Below are 25,542 nucleotides of genomic sequence, written 5' to 3'. Positions count from 1 at the left end.
TTGGTTTATGCCACTGAAATACGATTCTCATACTTCTTACCCACGGTAGCAAAACTGGCTTAACCCCCTTCATTGCAAAGCACATGAATTTTATAACAGGGAAGATGATACGTAGCGCAAGTATTTTTATATAAATTTCTGGATTAAGAGATGCAGTATTCTTTAAGAATTTCAGGCCTACAGAAAATCTATTCAATCACAAAAGAACTTTCATATATTAAAAGCTGTGTACACTGAAGTTACACATTTATTTTCACAATTATAGTTTAATACATCAGATATTTTGAAACAATAAAATTACGAGCACCTTCAAGCAATCATTGAGCACAATGTAGATGTTTGTCAGATAACACTTACCGATGCATTTCACATGAAGGCAGTTAAGGGTTTACTGACATCTGGTGCATCGCGATCAGAATAACAGGGCCGGCCGCGGTGGCCGTGCGGTTCTAGGCGCTGCAGTCCGGAACCGCGGGACTGCTACGGTCGCAGGTTCGAATCCTGCCTCGGGCATGGATGTATGTGATGTCCTTAGGTTAGTTAGGTTTAAGTAGTTCTAAGTTCTAGGGGACTGATGACCTAAGATGTTAAGTCCCATAGTGCTCAGAGCCATCAGAATAACAAAGCTGGTGACAGTTAACCACGCAAGGTGGCGACGCCATTGCCTGTTCGTCACTATATGGCCAACCAACATGGGTGAGGCAATTACAGTTATGCAGTTGCGTAACAAGTAATGATCACAAGTTTCCCGTTAAGGTGCATTATTAGGTTCGCCTTAGTCTTTCCACCGTTCTGGTGAATTTCGCTTCTAGTTTCAGAGATTCCACTAAATAATAAAAAAATAAGCACAGAAAAACAATGCTCACTACGAATATTAATCACAACAGTTACGTTCGCCCGCCGGTAGCTATGGTGACCAAAACGATAAGAGAACCATAGAGAAACGACACCACGATGATAGTGAAGCAAACTGAGCAACACTTCGTCATGTTTTATGTCGTCATCACAATGGGGCGTGACGTAGGATGATAGCAGACAATGTGCCTGGTAACTATTGAACAACATCCAGCGGTTATTGTTCACCAATTACAGCTAGATTATAGCGGACGAACATTTGATGTATTTCGTTTGCCAACGGTGCAGTAAATACACATATAACTACTGCAGTCACAGGCTGTGATTTGTGTAATATTTACAACGAGAAGACACGGTCTGGAAAATTTTGCTTAACAGGAAAAGTTTATAGAGCGTTGATCTGTATGGTGCCGAAACACAGGCGTTGTTGCGGAAAGAGGAGTAATTGTTAGAGGATTTTGAATAGCTCTCAAGAAGAACGGGAGGTGTGAACTGAAGAGACAAAATAAGGAATCAAGTTGTTGTACAAAAAGTAAACAAGAAAAATCAAGTACCGGTAACATTTCAAAGAAAGGAAAGGAATTTGCTTGGACACTGGATGACAAGGGACAGCATGATAAACGATGCACTAGAACGAACAGACACTGGAAAGAAGCCTAAACAGAGGCAGAATAAAATAGCGGTTAATTGACGAAACCAAATAAATGTGTCACACGTAGCTAGGAAAAGGAAAGTAGATAAGCGGTAGGACTGGAGAATAATGAACTTGTGGTGAATCTGCCTAGTGGGAACAACACGTCATGGTCGTCAGTCTTTGTGAGTCTTAACACAAAATATTCTGCACAAACGATATAAACAAAACAGAAAAAATACCGAAATTTGTAAGAGATTTAACAACCTGAACTGTCGGAGAATTACTTAAAGAAACGCCTTAGAGAATGTTTTGACTTACATAAATTGTATACACCATTTCTGTTTTCAATAAACTTTGTGTTACATAGGACAGAAACGGAAACCCCGCCTCACAGATCAAGTACAATACGATCCACAATACGACTATGCAACTAAGTTGTCCCATGAAACTAAGTCTGTAAATTAATAATAAAGACACTACGTAGTTAAACGGTCACTCTGCTGATTTAGTTTACGATTTGCTGTTATATAGATCCAAGTTGTACAACATGACTATTCACGTAAATGACTGATACCGAGATTCAATTTTATAGAGCAGTTTAGCCTTTGCATATTTTAGTCTGCTTGCAAAGACGCTATCATCAAGATTCGCAGTTATAATTTGAAGTTAGTATCTGTCATCTTCACAGGAAAGTATCTACCTTACTGCCTCTAATCCGTATTTTCTAATGTGAAAGAATTTAAAATTTAATAGCAAGTCGCAAAAAGTCTGACTGTTGAATTACGGAACAACGAAAAAAAAGAAAAAAATTACTTGCAAGATTCATATAGAAAAGGAGTAAATCATCACACCAACAGCGACGTTTTTAGTAACTTGAGAAACTTATTATCTTATGCTCTTTAAGCTTTCAAAATGTTACAGATTACTCTACGAGAATTTATTCTTCCTGTTACAAATAAATTCTGGGAATATCATACAGCTGACAGCTTGGACGAAAGAAGCTTTATGACACGAGTAACCAAATACATCAACGTACACAAAATACTGCACTGTTGGAGAATATATACAAAAATATATACACGAATCTTAAATCTTTTGTGCAGAAATGTGTGTGCGTTTACACTCTGAGTACACAGTACGCATTATTCCGAAAACTAATTCACCAGTTGTACACGAACTCCCTAAGTTTCATGACAACTGCAGAATTGCCATTTAAATATGCGTGGCCATCCTCCGCAGCACGTACAGAAATATTTCTTTTGTAAATAAAAACTCCTTGTCTTGCTGCGCTATGTTTTGAAAGGGATCATCCCATTGATGATGCCTTAAAGTTAAGAGAGGCGAAACACGTCTGGGAAAATAAAAGAAAGTGCATCAAGGGAAGGCGTTTTTATTTACAAAACCAATATGCTGGCTAACAGTACGACATGAGACACCAGGTAGCACTGAGCCCCCCTCTCTCCTCTGTAGTTCATAGCTGCTTACCGAGATTTATGGAAGCATAAAGACACAACAATGGTAGACACAGCAGCAGGTGCGGAAGACTCGGGTATGTTGGCGGTACGGTAGCAAGCTGCCAGTCGCTGTGTTATTCTGTTTCGGCGTTTTATGGCGGCTGAGCAGGTGGGCAGAGTGCAGTCGGCGGTACTCACTTGAAGTAGGAGAGGACGGCGAGCGCGATGACCAGCGCGACCAGCGACACGGAGTAGCCGGCCACGTACACCAGGTTCACCTGCGTCCGCCACTGAAACACGAAGCTGGCGTCACACGCCGCAGTAACAGCCAGCAGCGGCGGCCAAATGGCGCCAGTAAAAAGGCGGAGGCGCGGCGGCCGCCCACGCCGTGTCATGGCGGCTCCAGCGGCCGCAGGACGGGCTTAACGGCGCCTTGTGCGCCGTTACGTCATGCTATGTGAAGCCAGATACCTGGGGAACACTGCAGAGACCACTAAAGCCACAAGCTAGCACTGCCGCTTCATGTCGAGGTGTCAGCTTCCCACATCCGTAACTGGCTACGTTCATGCTCTAAATAACTACTTGGCGCGGACTTTTCGCTTCGCTTGCTGCCAGCCAAAAGAAAAAACCAAAATAATTTTTTTATAGCTATATACGCTCCTGGAAATGGAAAACAGAACACATTGACACCGGTGTGTCAGACCAACCATACTTGCTCTGGACACTGCGAGAGGGCTGTACAAGCAATGATCACACGCACGGCACAGTGGACACACCAGGAACCGCGGTGTTGGCCGTCGAATGGCGATAGCTGCGCAGCATTTGTGCACCGCCGCCGTCGGTGTCAGCCAGTTTGCCGTGGCATACGGAGCTCCATTGCAGTCTTTAACACTGGTAGCATGCCGCGACAGCGTGGACGTGAACCGTATGTGCAGTTGACGGACTTTGAGCGAGGGCGTATAGTGGGCATGCGGGAGGCCGGGTGGACGTACCGCCGAATTGCTCAACACGTGGGGCGTGAGGTCTCCACAGTACATCGATGTTATCGCCAGTGGTCGGCGGAAGGTGCACGTGCCCGTCGACCTGGGACCGGACCGCAGCGACGCACGGATGCACGCCAAGACCGTAGGATCCTACGCAGTGCCGTAGGGGACCGCACCGCCACTTCCCAGCAAATTAGGGACACTGTTGCTCCTGGGGTATCGGCGAGGACCATTCGCAACCGTCTCCATGAAGCTGGGCTACGGTCCCGCACACCGTTAGGCCGTCTTCCGCTCACGCCCCAACATCGTGCAGCCCGCCTCCAGTGGTGTCGCGACAGGCGTGAATGGAGGGACGAATGGAGACGTGTCGTCTTCAGCGACGAGAGTCGCTTCTGCCTTTGTGCCAATGATGGTCGTATGCGTGTTTGGCGCCGTGCAGGTGAGCGCCACAATCAGGACTGCATACGACCGAGGCACACAGGGCCAACACCCGGCATCATGGTGTGGGGAGCGATCTCCTACACTGGCCGTACACCACTGGTGATCGTCGAGGGGACACTGAATAGTGCACGGTACATCCAAACCGTCATCGAACCCATCGTTCTACCATTCCTAGACCGGCAAGGGAACTTGCTGTTCCAACAGGACAATGCACGTCCGCATGTATCCCGTGACACCCAACGTGCTCTAGAAGGTGTAAGTCAACTACCCTGGCCAGCAAGATTTCCGGATCTGTCCCCCATTGAGCATGTTTGGGACTGGATGAAGCGTCGTCTCACGCGGTCTGCACGTCCAGCACGAACGCTGGTCCAACTGAGGCGCCAGGTGGAAATGGCATGGCAAGCCGTTCCACAGGACTACATCCAGCATCTCTACGATCGTCTCCATGGGAGAATAGCAGCCTGCATTGCTGTGGAAGGTGGATATACACTGTACTAGTGCCGACATTGTGCATGCTCTGTTGCCTGTGTCTATGTGCCTGTGGTTCTGTCAGTGTGATCATGTGATGTATCTGACCCCAGGAATGTGTCAATAAAGTTTCCCCTTCCTGGGACAAAGAATTCACGGTGTTCTTATTTCAATTTCCAGGAGTGTACTTTCAAACTGTTTACAAAACAATCTTTCCTATTCAAAATACATTCCCTTACAACTAATACATTTGCTTCCACTGTTCGAAAGCCGCGGTGGCCTAGCGATTGTAAGCGCTACAGTCTGAAACCGCACGACCGCTACGGTCGCAGGTTCGAATCCTGCCTCGGGCATCGATGTGTCTGATGTCCTTAAGTTAGTTAGGTTTCAGGGGCGCAGGATGCCAAACGGGCGGACTTGGAGCAGGAGAGGTATCACAGGATATTTTAATTTCCAGTGTCTATACTTTTGCAAATAAATTCATAAAACTATGTCAGCATGACCACGAGGGATTCATGATTCACACTCACTGCAGTGGAAGTTCGAAGACATAACGATCTAATTTTTTTTACGTGTGAAATTTCATCAATTTTTCACTTACTAATTGCTGCATTTGTTGCTATATGTACACTTTTCTTCATAAGTTAGAGAGATTCTTCGATGAATTTTGCACAGCATACATACCATACTTAGAGGTGTATGAAACTCTAGAATATATTTAATTTATGAAATAACGAATGAGCTGTTGTATTTTAAAGTTCATGTTATGAAAAAACACAAATTTTGTAGTTAATTACCTCAATTTTTACCACAGTTTTTAATAGATTTGGAAAATTCTAGAGTTCCATACACCTTTTAGTATGGTTTGTATGCTGTGCAAAATTCATCAAAGAATCTCTCTTACTTATGGAGAAAAGGTTACCTATAGCAACAAATGCTGCCATTATTAAGTGAAATATGATGAAATTTCACATGAAAGATAAATTATTTCGTTATGTTTTACAACTTCCACTGCTAAGAGTGTGAATTCTGAACCCTTCCTGGTCATGCTGACAAAGTTTTATAAATTTATTTGTAAAACTACAGACAGTGGAAATTGAAATGTCCAGTGGTGCCTCTCCTGCTCCAACTCGGCCCGTTTGACGTCCTACCCTCCTTAAGTAGTTTTAAGTTCTAGGGTACTGATGACCTCAGAAGTTAAGTCCTATAGTGCTCAGAACCATTTTAACTATCTGTAGTCACCTTTACAAACGGCTGACAGCTCCTCTCTCGTTTGTTTCTTGATTTCTTCTACGTTGTCTAATCTGTGTTCATTCATGCTTCTTTTCATGCGTGGAAATAATAAAATGTCACACGGGGCCAGGTCAGGCGAGTAAGATGCGTGGGGCAGCGGAACAATGCCATTTTTGCCAAAAACTGTCTAACAGAGATGGCTGTGTGTGGAGGTGCGTTCTTCTGGTCATATAAAATTGATTGTTGGTAAGGCGGGTGCCAGGTTGAGATTCATTGGGATAGTCCTTAGAAAATGTAGTCCATCAACAAAGGAGGTGGCTTACAAAACACTCGTTCGACCTATACTTGAGTATTGCTCATCAGTGTGGGATCCGTACCACGTCGGGTTTAAAGAGAAGATATAGAAGATCCAAGGAAGAGCGGCGCCTTTCGTCACAGGGTTATATAGTAAGCGTGATAGCGTTACGGAGATGTTTAGCAAACTCAAGTGGCAGACTCTGCAAGAGAGGCGCTCTGCATCGCGGTGTAGCTTGCTCGCCAGGTTTCGAGAGGGTGCGTTTCTGGATGAGGTATCGAATATATTGCTACCCCCTACTTATACCTCCCGAGGGGATCACGACTGTAAAATCAGAGATATTCGAGCGCGCACGACCGCTTTCCGGCAGTCGTTCTTCCCGCGAACCATACGTGACTGTAACAGGAAAGAGAGGTAATGACAGTGGCACGCAAAGTGCCCTCCACCACACACCGTTGGGTGGCTTGCGGAGTATAAATGTAGATGTAAATGTAGAACCAGTCTCTTGTCTGCTTCAAATCCGGTCTTTTTCGACGAACACTGTTGCACAATCTTTTTTAAAACTTTAAAATGAAAGGTTTGATTGATGGACTGTCCTGGGGTAACAAACACTCAATGAACCACGCCCTTGACATAAAAAAAGCAAATCAGCATTGTTTTGAAGTTCGATTTGATTTGACGACATTTTTTTGGGTGGGGTGATGATACCGTCTTCCGTTGCCTTGACGTTGATTTGTTTCTGGGTCAGCAGCAATTTTTTCGAACTGCGACATGTTTCAGCTCGAAGTTCCTTTTGATTGTCTGTTAGAACCCGAGGAATAAACTGTGCAGCAACCCTTTTCATTTCCAAATCTTCCGTAAAAATTCGCTGAACCGAACTCCAAAATAACCCACTAATCTCTGACAGTTGATCAATTGTCTGTCAACACAAACTCTATAATTTTTCCAATATTTTCATTGATTCGGGAAGAGCGATGTTTGTCATCAATCTACATGTCGCCATTTTTAAATCGAACAAGCCATTTGTACACTTGAGTTTTTCCCAAAGCGTCACCTAGGTAAGCTGTTTTGAACATTTAAACAGTTTCGGCAGCATTTTCACCAAGCAGATAATAAAATTTCATAGCTGCACGTTGTTCTCTTAAACTTGACATCATAAAAGAATCAAAATGAGAACAGCGCTATCAAAACAATCACTGCAGATGAACAGAACAAGCTTGGTGGACAACACAAAAGGCATTGAACTGGAAATTAGTTGCGCTTTACTCGTCTAGCGGCAGAAATGCGAACTAAACAAGCTCCTTTTTTTTTGTGCAAAAATCTTACGCAGGTATCACGTCTCTGTGCGTTTCAATACAGTGTACTGAGTGAACGTGTTTGAAAAGAAATGTAGAAATACAAGTATTCCATTCGCAGAATAGTATTCACGTATGGATCAAACATGTGTACAGTATAGCACGCGCAGTAAGGAGATTATTTCAACACGAAATTCCTGATGTACAAGTTCCTAATCGGATTACCATTCATCGATAGGTAAATAAATTTCGTGAAATGGGGAGTGCCCTTCACAGAAACCGTATACGGCCACATATAGTCCTCTGAATAACGTTGGACATGCTCTCGAAAGCTTTTGCTATGGCTCTGTTTAAACAGTTACGGAGTACCTGAAGTTAGTGCAGTATAAACAACTGCAGCGGAAAAACGTAAACCGGGCTACCCAGCACGAAGGTTTGTTTTTGTGACTGGATTTTGACTAGGACTTATGACAGAGAAATTCACCCCGACTTTAGTTTCTTTAGGAGTGAATCATGGTTCCAGCTAAGTGAGTACGTTAATTTACAAAATAACTGTTATTGGAGTTCTGTAAACGTAAACCAATGCATTAGCTATGATCAAAAAATTGAAGTGTAGTGTACTTGAAGCGGTGAGAGAAAAAAAAGCCCAATTTTTTCTAATGGACAATTAACAGTGAGAGATTGTGGAATATATTTTGTAACCTTTATTTCTCCAATTAACTGACGGAGAACATGGTTTCACCAACTATCAGTAGTGAGGGCTCATACAGCTAACTTCTCATTACAAGAAATTTATGGCGTGTTTCAAAACAGAGTTATCACTAATAATATACATCCTCATTAAAATAGAATGCATACAAATAAGATCCACACGCTTTAGCTGAACTTTAAACTAACATTCGTCTGGAAAATTTCCTAAGCAGGTGACAGCAGTGCTTGAACAAAGAAGAGAGGAAATTCCAACACCTCCATGCTTAATATAAGAGAGTAATTTACATCTCCATTGAAGTGTCCCCCCCATGAACCATGGACCTCGCCGTTGGTGGGGACGCTTGCGTGCCTCAGCGATACAGATAGCCGTACCGTAGGTGCAACCACAACGGAGGGATATCTGTTGAGAGGCCAGACAAACGTGTGGTTCCTGAAGAAGGACAGCAGCCTTTTCAGTAGTTGCAGGGGTAACAGTCTGGATGATTGACTGATCTGGCCCTGTAACACTAACCAAGACGGCCTTGCTTTTTTGGTACTGCGAACGGGTGAAAACAAGGGGAAACTACAGCCGTAATTTTTCCCGAGGGCGTGCAGCTTTACTGTATGATTAAATGATGATGGTGTCCTCTTGGGTATAATATTCCGGAGGTAAAATAGCCCCCATCCGGATCTCCGGGCGGCGACTACCCAAGAGGATATCGTTATCAGGAGAAAGAAAACTGGCATTCTACGGATCGGAGCGTAGAATGTCAGATCCCTTAATTGGGCAGGTAGGTTAGAAAATTTAAAAAGGGAAATGAATAGGTTAAAGTTAGATATAGTGGGAATTAGTGAAGTTCGGTGGCAGGAGAAACAAGACTTTTGGTCAGGTGAATACAGGGTTATAAATACAAAATCAAATAGGGGTAATGCAGGAGTAGGTTTTTAATGAACAAAAAATAGGAATTCGGGTAAGCTACTACAAACAGCATAGTGAACGCATTATTGTGGCCAACATAGGTACAAAGCCCACGTCTACCACAATATTACAAGTTTACATGCCAACTAGCTCCGCAGATGACGAAGAGATTGATGAAATGTATGTTGAGATAAAAGAAATTATTCAGACAATGATAGGAGACGAAAATTTAATAGTCATGGATGACTGGAACTCGACACTACGAAAAGGAAGAGAGGGAAACGTAGTAGCTGAATATGGAGTAGGGGTAAGGAATGAAAGAGGAAGCCGCCTGGTAGAATTTTGCACAGAGCATAACTTAATCACAGCTAACTCTTGGTTCAAGAATCATGAAAGAAAGTTGTATACATGGCAGAAGCCATATAATGGTAGGACAGACATTCAGGAACCAGGTTTTAAATTGTAAGACAGTTCCAGGGGCTAATGTGGACTGTAACCACAATCTATTGGTTGTGAACTGTAGATTAAAACTGAAGAAACTGCAAAAAGGTGGTAAATTGAGAAGATGGGACCTGGATAAACTGAAAGAACCAGAGGTTGTAGAGAGCTACCGGGATTGCATTAGGGAACGATTAACAAGAATGTGGGAAAGAAATACAGTAGAAGAAGAATGGGTAGCTTTGAGGAATGAAATAGTGAAGGCAGCAGAGGAGCAAGTATGTAAAAAGACGAGGGCTTGTAGAAATCCTTGGGTAACAGAAGAGATACTGAAAATTGATGAAAGGAGAAAATACAAAAATGCAGTAAAAGAAGCAGGCAAAAAGGAATAAATACGTCTCAAAAATGAGATCGACAGGAAGTGCGAAATGGCTAAGCTGGGATGGCTACAGGACAAATGTAATTATGTAGAGGCTTATCTCACGAGGGGTAAGATAGATACTGCCTACAGGAACATTAAAGATACCTTTCGAGAAAAGAGAACCACTTGCATGAATATCAAGAGCTTAGATGGAAACCCAGTTCTAAGCAAAGAAGGGAAAGCAGAGAGGTGGAAGGAGTATAAAGAGGGTCTATACGGGGGCGAAGTTCCTGAAGACAACATTATGGAAATGAAAGAGGAGGTAGATGAAGATGAAGTGGGAGATATGATAATGCGTGAAGAGTTTGACAGAGCACTGAAAGACCTATGTCGAAACAAGCCCCCGGGAGTAGAAAACATTCCATTAGAACTACTGACAGCCTTGGGAGAGCCAGTCCTGACAAAACTCTACCATCTGGTGAGCAAGATGTATGAGACAGGTGAAATTCCCTCAGACTTCAAGAAGAATATAATAATTCCAATCCCAAAGAAAGCAGGTGTTGACAGATGTGAAAATTACCGAACTAACAGTTTAATAAATCACAGCTGCAAAATACTAACACGAATTCTCTACAGACGAATGGAAAAACTGGTAGAAGCCGATCTCGCGAAGATCAGTTTGGATTCCGTAGAAATGTTGGAACACGTGAGGCAATACTGACCCTACGACTTATCTTAGAAAAACGATTAAGGAAAGGCAAACCTACGTTTCTAGCATTTGTAGCCTTAGAGAAAGCTTTTGACAATGTTGACTGGAATACTCTCTTTCAAAATCTGAAGGTGGCAGGGGTAAAATACAGGGAGCGAAAGGATATTTACAATTTGTACAGAAAGCAGATGGCAGTTATAAGAGTCGAGCGACATGAAAAGGAAGCAGTGGTTGGGAAGGGAGTGAGACAGGGTTGTCGCCTCTCCCCGATGCTATTCAATCTACACTCCTGGAAATTGAAATAAGAACACCGTGAATTCATTGTCCCAGGAAGGGGAAACTTTATTGACACATTCCTGGGGTCAGGTACATCACATGATCACACTGACAGAACCACAGGCACATAGACACAGGCAACAGAGCATGCACAATGTCGGCACTAGTACAGTGTATATCCACCTTTCGCAGCAATGCAGGCTGCTATTCTCCCATGGAGACGATCGTAGAGATGCTGGATGTAGTCCTGTGGAACGGCTTGCCATGCCATTTCCACCTGGTGCCTCAGTTGGACCAGCGTTCGTGCTGGACGTGCAGACCGCGTGAGACGACGCTTCATCCAGTCCCAAACATGCTCAATGGGGGACAGATCCGGAGATCTTGCTGGCCAGGGTAGTTGACTTACACCTTCTAGAGCACGTTGGGTGGCACGGGATACATGCGGACGTGCACTGTCCTGTTGGAACAGCAAGTTCCCTTGCCGGTCTAGGAATGGTAGAACGATGGGTTCGATGACGGTTTGGATGTACCGTGCACTATTCAGTGTCCCCTCGACGATCACCAGTGGTGTACGGCCAGTGTAGGAGATTGCTCCCCACACCATGATGCCGGGTGTTGGCCCTGTGTGCCTCGGTCGTATGCAGTCCTGATTGTGGCGCTCACCTGCACGGTGCCAAACACGCATACGACCATCATTGGCACCAAGGCAGAAGCGACTCTCATCGCTGAAGACGACACGTCTCCATTCGTCCCTCCATTCACGCCTGTCGCGACACCACTGGAGGCGGGCTGCACGATGTTGGGGCGTGAGCGGAAGACTGCCTAACGGTGTGCGGGACCGTAGCCCAGCTTCATGGAGACGGTTGCGAATGGTCCTCGCTGATACCCCAGGAGCAACAGTGTCCCTAATTTGCTGGGAAGTGGCGGTGCGGTCCCCTACGGCACTGCGTAGGATCCTACGGTCTTGGCGTGCATCCGTGCGTCGCTGCGGTCCGGTCCCAGGTCGACGGGCACGTGCACCTTCCGCCGACCACTGGCGACAACATCGATGTACTGTGAAGACCTCACGCCCCACGTGTTGAGCAATTCGGCGGTATGTCCACCCGGCCTCCCGCATGCCCACTATACGCCCTCGCTCAAAGTCCGTCAACTGCACATACGGTTCACGTCCACGCTGTCGCGGCATGCTACCAGTGTTAAAGACTGCGATGGAGCTCCGTATGCCACGGCAAACTGGCTGACACTGACGGCGGCGGTGCACAAATGCTGCGCAGCTAGCGCCATTCGACGGCCAACACCGCGGTTCCTGGTGTGTCCGCTGTGCCGTGCGTGTGATCATTGCTTGTACAGCCCTCTCGCAGTGTCCGGAGCAAGTATGGTGGGTCTGACACACCGGTGTCAATGTGTTCTTTTTTCCAATTCCAGGAGTGTATATATTTAGCAAGCAGTACAGGAAACGAAAGAAAAATTCGAAGTAAGTATTAAAATCCATGGAGAAAAAATAAAAGCTTTGCGGTTCTCCGATGACATTGTAATTCTGTCAGAGACAGCAAAGGACTTGGAAGAGCAGTTGAAAGGAATGGACAGTGTCTTCAAAGGAGGGTATAAGATGAACATCAACAAAACCAAAACGTGGGTAATGGAATGTAGTCGAATTAAGTTGGGTGATGCTGCGGGTATTAGATTAGGGAATGAGACACTTAAAGTAGTAAAGGAGTTTTGCTATTTGGGGAGCAAAATAACTGATGATGGTCGAAGTAGAGAGGATATAAAATGTAGACTGGCAATAACAAGGAAAGCGTTTCTGAAGAAGAGAAATTTGTTAACATCGAGTTTTGATTTAAGGGTCAGGAAGTCGTTTCTGAAAGTATTTGTATGGAGTGTAGCCATGTATGGAAGTGAAACATGGACAAAAAATAGTTTAGACAAGAAGAGAATAGAAGCTTTCTAAATGTGGTGCTACAGAAGAATGCTGAAGATTAGATGGGTAGATCAAATAACTGATGAGGAGGTACTGAATAGAATTGTGGAGAAGAGGAGTTTGTGGCACAACTTGACTAGAAGAAGGGATCGGTTGGTAGGACATGTCCTGAGGCATGAAGGGATCATCAGTTTAGTACTGGAGGGCAGCGTGGAGGGTAAAAATCGTAGAGGGAGGGCAAGAGATGAATACACTAAGCAGATTCAGAAGGATGTAGGCTGCAGTACGTACTGGGAGATGAAGAAACTTGCACAGGATAGAGCAGCATGAAGAGCTGCAGCAAACCAGTCTAAGGACTGAAGACCACAACAACAACAAAAAAATGGTTCAAATGGCTCTGAGCACTATGGGACTTAACATCTGTGGTCATCAGTCCCCTAGAACTTAGAATTACTTAAACCTAACAAACCAAAGGACATTACAACAACAACATATAAGTGTTTTTGTTATGTATGTTAGAAATAACTTACACGGCAAAGTGTACTATGTCGTCCAGTCACATTAATGTGTCTACCAGTCGGAAGCCTGATTAACTATCTTTGTCAGTGTGGACATGCAGGAAGAGAGTCAATGAAGTTCATGAATGCACCGGAAAGGATGTGGAGCTGGGTCGACTCCAGTGCCAAAGACAGCTGTCCTAGGTTTCTCGGATGAGGACCATTGGCACGAATGGCTCACTCGAGGTAGTTCCACATATTCCTGACCGCGTTTAAACGCAGGGATTTTGATGGCCAGGAGGGTATAGTCAACTCACCCTAGTGCCCTACGAACAATGCACGTGCACTGTGAACTCTACTGTATTGTCACGATGCCATTTTGCTGAGAAAAAAACTATGTGTATTGGTGCACTTGGTCTGCGGGGATAGATGCATACTTGTGTTGATCCATTGTGCCTTAATATTAACGAGATCACGCACGTACGAAAACATTCCCCCGGCCAAAACGCTCTCTGCTTTGGCGTCGCCCCTTACGATTGTTGCAGGGCCATACACGCCAACTGGCTTCTGTGCGATGGAGCATAAAACATTATTCGTCTGAAAAGGTCATCTGTCACCTCACAGTGGACGTCCAGTTCCGGTATCAGCGGGCAAATTCGAGCCTTCATCGCCGATGAAAAGCAGTCAGCAAGGGTGCATCAAAGTAATGGGGTAATGGAGGTATGACCCCACTCTGCGTTTTGCCAAATTTATTCACAATAGCGACTGTCCCTCCCATTCTATCCCTGGAGTATAGTTGTGACAACATTGCATGATATCACCTCACCCGCTCTTCGCCATCATCTGTTTCCCTTACCCTCCTCCACTTACCTTCCCTTGCCCCTCTTTCCTCCTCCCTACTACCACTTCCCCACCTGTCCCTAGCTTGTGAACTGAGAGGCGAAAATCTCAAACTCTGCTGAGCTGCCGGAGAGGAAGCAGACAAGTAGCTGTCTTAGAAACTGTGCTTATCTGTTTACATGTATATTACGCTGCTGGAAGAATTTTCTAAATATTTGTCGATAAACCGAACTGACAATTACTCTTCAGCATTGCTACTTGAAATTCAAATAAACACAACTGCTTAAAACTTTTCGGATGATAGGAAAACACTGTTGTGAAAAAACGGATCCTAAGGCACAAAACGGGCAGTAAATTCGAGCAATATCATCCTTATTTATTTAAACATTAATATAATTAATTAAATTGTTAGGAAATGTGTTCAACTGATGAAATGTTTGTGTTGGACAGGCAGAGTTTAATAAATATATTACCTGTAAGCATACAGCTGAGGTCTGCGACCGTAATTTAATACTTAATGGTTGGGAAGATGAGAAAACGGACGAGCGTATGGAAATACTTTTCACCACATAATAGTGATGCACCAGGATGGACAGAGGATGCATTTCGCAACTCATAGAGACTACTACCTGTTCTACAGCTGTTTGCATGTCTTAAAATGGCCAGACATTCCCCAGTGCAGGAGACAGCACTGTTCTACGAGGGCTATTTGGAAAGTAAGTTCCGGTCGGTCGCGAAACATAAGCCACTGAGAAAACTTGATGAACTTCAGCAGATGTGTTGCGTAGTGTCCCTAATAAGTCTGTCAACCACGGCACGTCACTCTTGTCAATTCTGAGCACACAGTGTGCACATAATGATGCATTGGATGTAGTGTTTCCCGCCAAGTATGAGGGTGAGGTGAGAGATTTCGCCTGCTGTCATGTAGCCCACATAATGCACCCGTCATTCATTTCGTTTTCCATGACAGTTCTAGACCGCACTCTACAGGAGCAAAGGAGCTGATCCGAAAGCGTTTTCGATGAGAAGTTTTTTGATCACCCACAACACAGCCCATTGATTGGCTCATCCTCAGTTTCATCTCAGCTCACATGAACCGCAGGCAATGAAGACAAAGTTTTGCCACAGGAAACGAGCTGTGACTGAGCGAAGAGAATTGGCCGGAAGCACAGGGGCATTTTCTGCGACGAGGGTATTGGGAAGCTGGTGTAACTCTACGACAAATGCCTAAGTCGGAGCGGCGACTATGTAGAGAAGTAGCTGTAAGTTGTAGCTAATTACAGCAAATAAAAAAAAATGGTTCAAATGGCTCTGAGCACTATGGGACTTAACATCTATGGTCATCAGTCCCCTAGAACTTAGAAGTACTTACACCTAAGTAACCTAAGGACATCACACAATACCCAGTCATCACGAGGCAGAGAAAATTCCTGACCCCGCCGGGAATCGCACCCGGGAACCCGGGCGCGGGAAGCGAGAACGCTACTGCACGACCACGAGCTGCGGACTTACTGCAAATAAATCACTTTAGATTTTCACAGGGATTTTGATCTCGCTAGCGATCGGAACTAACTTTCCCAATAACCTCCATATTTCACTACCCCAGACTGAATGAACCAGAGCTGCACGTATTTGTATGGGGCTGGATTGGGGACTCATGAAACGTATTTTGTTCCCCTTTCTGATCGTATGTTGTGTATACGTTCACCTTGGTGTGTGCCCTAGTCGACAATACCATTCTGTATTGGTGGGGAACTGTCCTGCAACCTCCACCAGAAGAGTGGCTTCCTATCGATCTATATCTAGTGTATATCATCTGAGGACCTTGTTCACAGGTACAGGGTAAGAAGGGACTGGATATCAAACTATCACTGAAGTGTATAAAGGCCAATACACACTGCTAAATCTCAAGAAAAATGCTACACTTCTTCAATTATACACCGAAATTGTGGAAAAAAACACTACTCGTAAATAACAGACCATAACGCAACATACTAACTGGGAAATGAGGAAAATCATTGTAATAACACAATTACCGCCAAAATCGACTACAAAAGAATTCGCCAGGGCAGAGTGGCGGCAGCTGCACGTAAGTTCACCTCGATAGGTGTGGCGTGGACTGGGCGGTTTTTTAGGTTAGAAGGCCTCGGGAAGGTACGGGGTGGGCTGTAATCTCAAAGGGTGCATGGCAAATACAGGACCTGCTTGGATCAAGGAATAGTCGGAATTGTAGTTGTAAATTGTTGTAGTTGTGCTGAGAAACTCACTGAGCTTCAAGCGCTAATAGAAAGCACAGAAGCTGAAATCGTTATAGATACAGAAAGCTGACTAAAGCCTGAAATAAGTTCTGCAGAAATTTTTACGAAGTCTTAGACAGTGTTCAGGAAAGATGGATTAGGCAGAACTGGTGGTGGAGTGTTTGTGTCTCAGTAGCGGTTTATCTTGTAGTGAAGTCGAAGTAGATACTCCTTGCGAATTGGTATGGCTGCAGGTTATCCTTAACAGCCGAACTAAGTTAATAATTGGCTCCTTCTACCGACCCCCAGACTCCGATGATATAGTTGCTGAACAGTTCAGAGAAAATTTGAGTCTCGCAACAAATAAACAGCCCGCATCTCGTGGTCGAGCGGTAGCGTTCTCGCTTCCCACGCCCGGGTTCCCGGGTTCGATTCCCGGCGAGGTCAGGGATTTTCTCTGCCTCGTGATGGCTGGGTGTTGTGTGATGTCCCCAGGTTAGTTAGGTTTAAGTAGTTCTAAGTTCTAGGGGACTGATGACCTTAGCTGGTAAGTCCCATAGTGCTCAGAGCCATTTTATATTAAAATAATAAATAAATAAATACCCCACTCATACTGTTATAGTTGGTGGGAACTTCAACCTTCCCTCAATATGTTGGCAAAAATACTTGTTCAAAACCGGTGGTAGGGAGAAAATATCTTCCGAGATTGTCCTCAATGCTTTCCCCCAAAATTATTTCGAGCGGTTAGTCCACGAACCCACGCGAATTGTAAATGGTTGCGGAAACACACTTGACCTCTTAGCCACAATCAATCCAGAGCTAATAGAGAGCATCATGACTGATACAGGGATTAGTGACCACAAGGTCGTTGTAGCTAGGCTCATTACCGTTTCTTCCAAATCCACCAGAAACAAACGCAAAATAATTTTGTTTAAAAAAGCGGATAAAGTGTTACTAGAAGCCTTCCTAAGAGACAATCTCCATTCCTTCCGAACTGACTATGCAAATGTAGACGAAATGTGGCTCAAATTCAAAGATATAGTAGCAACAGCCATTGAGAGATTCATACCCCATAAATTGGTAAGAGATGGAACTGATCCCCCATGGTACACAAAAAAGGTCCGAACGCTGTTGCAGAGGCAACGGAATAAGCATGCGAAGTTCAGAAGAACGCGAAATCCCGAAGATTGGCTAAAATTTACAGACGCGCGAAATTTGGCACGGACTTCAATGCCAGATGCCTTTAATAGGTTCCACAACGAAACATTGTCTCGAAATTTGGTAGAAAATCCGAAGAAATTCTGGTCGTATGTAAAGTACACAAGCGGCAAGACGCAGTCAATACCTTCGCTGCGCAGTGCCTATGGTACTGTTACCGACGACTGTGCCGCTAAAGCGGAGTTATTGAACGCAGTTTTTCGAAATTCCTTCGCCAGGGAAGACGAATGGAATATTCCAGAATTTGAAACACGAACAGCTGCTAGCATGAGTTTCTTAGAAGTACATACCTTAGGGGTTGCAAAGCAACTCAAATCGCTTGATACGGGCAAGTCTTCAGGTCCAGATTGTATACCGATTAGGTTCCTTTCAGATTACGCTGATACAATAGCTCTCTACTTAACAATCATATACAACCGCTCGCTCACCGATAGATCTGTACCTACAGATTGGAAAATTGCGCAGGTCGCACCAGTGTTTAAGAAGGGTAGTAGGAGTAATCCATCGAACTACAGACCTATATCATTGACGTCGGTTTGCAGTAGGGTTTGGAGGATATACTGTATTCAAACATTATGAATTACCGCGAAGGGAACGATCTATTGATACGTAATCAGCATGGTTTCAGAACACATCGTTCTTGTGCAACGCAGCTAGCTCTCTATTTGCACGAAGTAATGGCCGCTATCGACAGGGGATCTCAAGTTGATTCCGTATTTCTAGATTTCCGGAAAGCTTTTGACACCGTTCCTCACAAGCGACTTCTAATCAAGCTGCGGGCCTATGGGGTATCGTCTCAGTTGTGCGACTGGATTCGTGATTTCCTGTCAGGAAGGTCGCAGTTCGTAGTAATAGACGGCAAATCATCGAGTAAAACTGAAGTGATATCAGGTGTTCCTCAGGGAAGCGGCCTGGGACATCTGCTGTTCCTGATCTACATAAATGACCTGGGTGACAATCTGAGCAGTTCTCTTAGGTTGTTCGCAGATGATGCTGTAATTTACCGTCTAGTAAGGTCATCCGAAGACCAGTATCAGTTGCAAAGCGATTTAGAAAAGATAGCTGTATGGTGTGGCAGGTGGCAGTTGACGTTAAATAACGAAAAGTGTGAGGTGATCCACGTGAGTTCCAAAAGAAATCCGCTGGAATTTGATTACTCGATAAATAGTACAATTCTCAAGGCTGTCAATTCAACTAAGTACCTGGGCGTTAAAATTACGAACAACTTCAGTTGGAAGGACCACATAGATAATATCGTGGGGAAGGCGAGCCAAAGGTTGCGTTTCATTGGCAGGACACTTAGAAGATGCAACAAGTCCACTAAAGAGAGAGCTTACACTACACTCGTTCGTCCTATGTTAGAATATTGCTGCGCGGTGTGGGATCCTTACCATGTGGGATTGACGGAGGACATCGAAAGGGTGCAAAAAAAGGGCAGCTCGTTTTGTCTTATCACGTAATAGGGGAGAGAGTGTGGCAGATATGATACGCGATTTGGGATGGAAGTCATTAAAGCAAAGGCGTTTTTCGTCGCGGCGAGATCTATTTCCGAAATCACAGTCACCAACTTTCTCTTCCGAATGCGAAAATATTTTGTTGAGCCCAACCTACATAGATAGAAATGATCATCAAAATAAAATTAGAGAAATCAGAGCTCGAACAGAAGGGTTTAGGTGTTCGATTTTCCCGCGCGCTGTTCGGGATTGGAATGGTTGGAGATAGTATGATTGTGGTACGATGAACCCTCTGCCAAGCACTTAAATGGGAATTTCAGAGTAGTCATGTAGATGTAGATATAGATGTATATTGATATACTGCTTTGAAAAAACTGACAGGAGTGCTACATTGCTCTATACCCTATCCCACAAGAATCTGATGAAGGGGTTCACTCAAAAAACCTCCGTCAATGAGCGTAGATCGCCCGCCAAGACTGCACAGGACCTGCGGAGTTACTGGTTCTCTAATCGAAGCGGTCTGACGACTTCGTCTACTTCCAATGCCCCAGAGCGCTCGCGGATAGTTAGCTCACAGCTATAGCGTTCGAAAACCATATCCACAAGGAAAAGTTCTAAAACTACGAATTTTATTGCTGAACGGCCAGACAACCTCGAAGCACACAGATCACGGTGCCACAACTGACGGAAAAATCATCGGGAAGGTCTTCTGAAACAACCATAACTCTATATTATTAGGAGAAACCATCATGAAGCACCCGCCCACGCATTCAAACATTCGGTGCACTATAGACAGAGCTAACACCTTATGACCTCGATGAAACATCACTGCAACTAAGCCTACAGCCAGAACAGTGGAGACAGCTTCAAGTATTCTCATGTGTCACAGGATCAACTAAGTAAGTTCGCAATTCGACCAGCAGAGGGTGCAGGGAGAAGCAACCTCACATCTTGGTCCCTCCCTCCCTCCTTCCACCCCTCTCCTAACCATAGCGCTGGTTCCTCTGGTCTGGTTGCTTGTAAATTGTTGCTGGTAACAACAAAGAGGTGGTGATTTAGTTTTGATGTGAAGGGACTTTTGCCAACGATACAGCATTTCTGGTCCACGGAAACTGCTCATGGATGGAACAAAGATACCTGAAGAAATCTGCTCATGCGTACCCTCCAGAGCAAGATTTCTTTGTTCCAGGGCATCAGGTTGCAGAACTCCAACGTGTACGCGGGTGCTCGAAAACATTCTCCAGAATTGCTCTCACGTGCCACGCGAAACTACAAAACACATGAATCTTCTATAATGACTCGACAATACTCCCCTCTCCTCACGCCTAATCAAATAGGTGAGAAGACGTGGCTGCACTGGCTGGGCGCGTGGCGCATGTCGGGCGTTGTCGGGGTGGGCCATCTTGAGCGGAAATGGGCGGGCCGTAGCCCTTGTGCCGCGGGGAGAATCAGCATGCAGCGACCGCCAGGCTGCTGCGTCCAGCATCTGTGTCACATGAGGAGCATGTGGGCATATCACAACCACCTGTGCATGCGCGACGTTACCGTAAGTTAGCTGTCAAGTGCTACGAAACAACCCTCCTCAGTTCTTGCAACACTCCAAGCGCTCTGAAATATACATCGGTATTTAGAGCAAATATCAACAAATGGAGGAAATACGGTCTTATCCGAATACTACTACACGTCCTTCCATCGCTTATGAGAGCGCACAATAGCGAACGAAAAAACGGTTGCAAAACATGTGTTATTTAGAAACGTTCAATAGAGCAAAAGGTTGGAAATGGGACCAAAACTTTAACATTCTCGAAGGAAACGGGGATTTCGTTACCAAGTCAAATACCGTAGTATTCGTATGCACGACACTCCTGTGGGTATTTAGTATAAATATAGATACTGACACTAACCCAATAAAAATGTGGACACTCCTGGGCATTACGTCGTTTACAAAGACGCATTAAAATTATCGACAATGTCTTGTGTCACTGCTTGCTCCGTCTATGTTATTTCATTACACTGGCTGTGTGAAGGGGGGAATGCCATGAACTTTACGCTCCGTAACGAATATTTATACTAACTATTCTATAGTTCCCCATGTGCTTTATAAACTGCTGGTGTCAATACAGCGATAAAATAAGCAGGGGAACAGTATCGCGCCCGTGAGACAAAGCACTTCAGACTGCTGTGAACCAATCAAGTTTTAGCATTTTATGTTATTAGCAAATTCCAACTTTTGTACTACACCTCTCAGCTGATCTTACACCATGCGACGTCGAGATTTCTGAGCACAGATCCGGGGAGGGGGGGGGGGGGAGGGGGAGGGGGTGAATCATGTTATCAATAAGAAACGTTGCCTTCTGCACTCTTTGAACGCGCAGACCATGTCTTAAGCTAGAAAATATCTTAAATTACTAGTGTGCTAGCAACACGTAAGCCATCTGTAAGCAGAAAGCTATGACCTAAACGCACGACATCATCAAGATTAATTTAACCGCGCAGTGATAGTGCAGCGGTGATTGTCTGTAACACCATGAAAATTCTGCGGCTTGTTTCCCTCTCTGTCTACAGTAACTAGTCCTGGTCCTTACTTACCACAGCGATGAGGAGAATATCGCTTTCCACACCAATGGATGATTTAATGATGACAAGCGATCAGTCTGTTCTAGGATCCACTTGTGGTGTGGATAGTATCAGTCTTTTTGGACACATTGTCTATGACAGAAAAAGTTGCACTTGGTCACCAAACTGTTATAATCGGTTAAATGACGTCTCCTCGAAAACGGAACGTGCGATTAAATTCGGAAACGATCCAAACTCATCGAGTTTCCGTCTTTTATATTTAGTCAATATGAAAGACTGACTCTGTCTCGTGATGGGAGAGCAGTTGACCTTGTCAGGGGTAGCTTTCGGTGTTAATGTGCGTTTATGAACCAGTGTCAAAATAGAGAATGTATGGTGGTGTAAAACACTGCATCAGAACACTTACGGAACAACAAAAAACGACAACCCTCTTTTCGTCTTCTTCCAGTAGCGGTCCGCGGAAGCTACCTGCTCCTTATGTACCAATCCGTGCTTATTTAGTGGTAGCTGCCACCGAACGTAAAAATGACTGTGTGTGAAAGACGGTGATCTGTATTGATATTTCATGTGTCTCAAATACGTGTAATAGCTGCGTGCACGGGAATTTGTCTACGGATGCTGACTTTGAATGATCCCAAACGGAAAAAAAGGGCTGGAACCATGACTGCATTTGTATTAACGCTATGGTTCTGCGTTTTTAATATTTGAACGTTCATGGCATGATAAAAACCACGTTGCATCAGTGCATATTTCGCGGAATATCACACACACACACACACACCATCAGCATCATCATCATCATGAGCTGCGTACTGATTTCCGCCACGAACCTTTCTCTGAGTATTAATAAACTCCATGACAGAGACATGTTCATAACGGGTCAGACAACATCACATTTACCACTAATCTCACGTGTACTGATCGGTTCTCGTCATTGCAAAGGGAACTAGCCAGTACTGCATGTACGGGGTAGAAAAGCAAGGGCGCACAGCATCGGAGATCTTAACGAGCAGAGATTTATACACATCTGAAAGGCGGTAGGTATAGTACTAAACCAGGAACATGTTTCTGGCAGAATAGCGTGGTGCCTAAGGTTATCGATACCCATACAAGACAAAAGATTTAAAAAATAGATACAGTAGCGATGTAATTCTTTTTCTTTAGGGCTGTTGTTCTCAACGTATTGCCTCCAGACACAGGTGAACTAACATATCCACAAGATTCCTTCAGCAATCAAGCACTTTTGACAGAATGGAAACGGCATTGACGTATAATTTAATTGAAATTACTTGACAGTAATCTGTGTAGAATATGGAGTCAGATTCTTTTTCTTTTTCTTTTCTTTTCTCTATTTTTTTTTATAGGAAAAAGAATGAGCACATCAATTTAATGTTAACAGATCGATTCAAAACTTAGTAAGCAGTTAGATGGCTCTCCCTATTTCTGTGATACAGGATACCCGGTATTCTGTCTCTCAAGATTCTTAGGACGTATCATCAACGTTACCCATAAATCAGATCAATAGAGACCACACAGTAGCGGTCGCATCTAGAAACATATGATGATGCCATTGTAAAGAGCTCGATGCAGAAATGCTTTTCTCGTTTTGACGTTACTGACTAGCAGGGTTTGATGAATATTGCTTAACCCATGAACCTCTAAGTCAAGGAACTCCAGAACTAACACATTTAGTGACATGTGATCATTCCACACGACGATCGATAGCATCGCGAACGTGTTTCGAAAACCTAGGTTCACTAACAAAGCTTGACTACTTTAGACGCTCAAAGAAAATACTACAGCTGGAGACCGAAAAGAAGCTGTTAAACTGTAGTCTTTATCTGTTAAAGCGTTCGGTACTCCGGCACAGCCGGAAAAGGTCACCATCAAAGGAGCTCGCCGATGTGCTCGTACCCTGAACCAAGTACACCGCCTGACCTGGGAAGGTGCTTCCAGGACTGACGGAGGAGGTGTGAACCTGTCGTTCCCAGGCCGTTCCCCCCAGCGGTTGCCGGCGGCGGTCCAGGCGCGCCGGCCGAGGTGGCCGAGCGGTTCTAAGCGCTACAGTCTGGAACCGCGCGACCGCTACGGTCGCAGGTTCGAATCCTGCCTCGGGCATGGATGTGTGTGATGTCCTTAGGTTAGCTAGGTTTAAGTAGTTCTAAGTTCTAGGGGACTGATGACCTCAGAAGTGAAGTCCCATAGTGCTCAGAGCCATTTGAACCATTTGGTCCAGGCGCTTAAAACGTTAAACTCAAATACAGACCATCAGGCAGCCGCCTTATGAAACACACACACACACACACACACACGGCATCGGATTACTCGGTCACAGCAAAATGCCCTCGCAGTTTCGTGACATCCAAACCCGAGTAGTAGAAAGCTGAACGCGGCCGGAGCTGTCGGAGGGCTCTAGGCATGCATCGGTTACGAAGCGTTTGCTCCCTATCCATCCCTACCAAACAAAATAAGGTTCATGCAGCAGGCTGTATTTTATTCTATGCTGTGAGAACTGCTGCTATTTTAACGTTGCTATTATTCTGATATGTATAGTACGCCAGTAGATAATAAATGTATGTTCTGGGACACTAGGACAATTTTAGAAAAATAACAAATTTCGTTCGTTAACACTCACGATATTTGTTATTTTCATAAAACTGCCCTAATCCCCCAGAACATAAATTTGATATCTACTGTCACTTTTACCTGATAATAATATAATATAATATAATATAACATAATAATAGTTACAATAAAAATTACTTTCCATACATTTCCCATAGGTGAATGTAATATAATTCAACATAAGAAATTAAATATATTAGAGAATTAACTATTATTCTTTAATACAATTTAAAAAAAACACCTTTTTCACAAAAGTAAAGAATACGACATTTTTTGGGACTAAGAAAAAGGTTGTAAAATGCTTTTTTAAAAATTGTTTTGATTAAATCCCTAATTTATAGACTATGAAATGATTTTTATGTACTTATTCTTTAATATAATTTTAAGAAACACGTTTTTCACAAAAGTCAAAAATAGGACAATTTTTGGGACTAGGAAAAGTTATAAGAAAATACTTTTTAAAAAATTGTTTTGAAAATAATAGTTAATTCTCTAATATATTTAGTTTCTTATATTATATATATGTCATTTTTACATTCGACGGCTACCTGCCACTAAATATGCTCGTATTGGCTCATGGGAACAAGTCGTTCCCATGCCCCTGTACTGGAATAAGATCGATAGTGGGTTCTTGTGTGTCACAGTTCCGTAAGTGTTTTGATGCAGTGATTTGCACCGCCATACATTGTCCCTTTAGCCACTGGTGTATAAAACCACATTAACACTGAAAGCTACTCGTCACAAGGTCAACTGCTTTCACATCACAAGACAGTTCCTCATGCTGACTAAATATAGAAGACGGGAACTTGATCAGTTTAGATCGATTCCGAAGCAGATGAGCTCCGAATTTACTTGCACGTTCCATTTTCTACTGGACGTCATTTGATCGATTACAATAGTTTGATGACTCAGTGCAACTTCTGCTGTCATAGTTCAGATGTTCCCAAGAAGACTGATGCTAACCACACCAGAAGAGGATACCGTAACAGACTGATCACCTGTCTCCCACTACGGTCATGTCACTGTGATGAAATCTAGCTTCCCCGAGAAAAATTGATGTTCTCCACTTTACTGTGGTGAATGATTCAGAACCAGCACCAGCTGGCGTGGAGTGACAGGGGA

The 25,542-nt window shown here is 44.1% G+C and overlaps 1 protein-coding gene across 1 annotated transcript in view; it reads right to left on the bottom strand.

Moving 5' to 3' along the window:
• The window catches only part of LOC124788385 (calcitonin gene-related peptide type 1 receptor), a 299,112-nt gene that overhangs the window by 108,656 nt on the left and 164,914 nt on the right, over positions 1–25,542 (bottom strand). Inside the window, exon 4 of the mRNA XM_047255651.1 lies at positions 3,142–3,233. Coding sequence (XP_047111607.1) covers positions 3,142–3,233 — 92 coding nt within the window. The remainder of the gene's footprint in view (positions 1–3,141; positions 3,234–25,542) is intronic.

This window comes from Schistocerca piceifrons, chromosome 3, assembly GCF_021461385.2.
Source record: "Schistocerca piceifrons isolate TAMUIC-IGC-003096 chromosome 3, iqSchPice1.1, whole genome shotgun sequence".
In the NCBI taxonomy this organism is placed as follows: domain Eukaryota; kingdom Metazoa; phylum Arthropoda; class Insecta; order Orthoptera; family Acrididae; genus Schistocerca; species Schistocerca piceifrons.
Note: the sequence above shows the minus strand (reverse complement) of the source record. Positions and strands in the feature narration are given on the sequence as shown.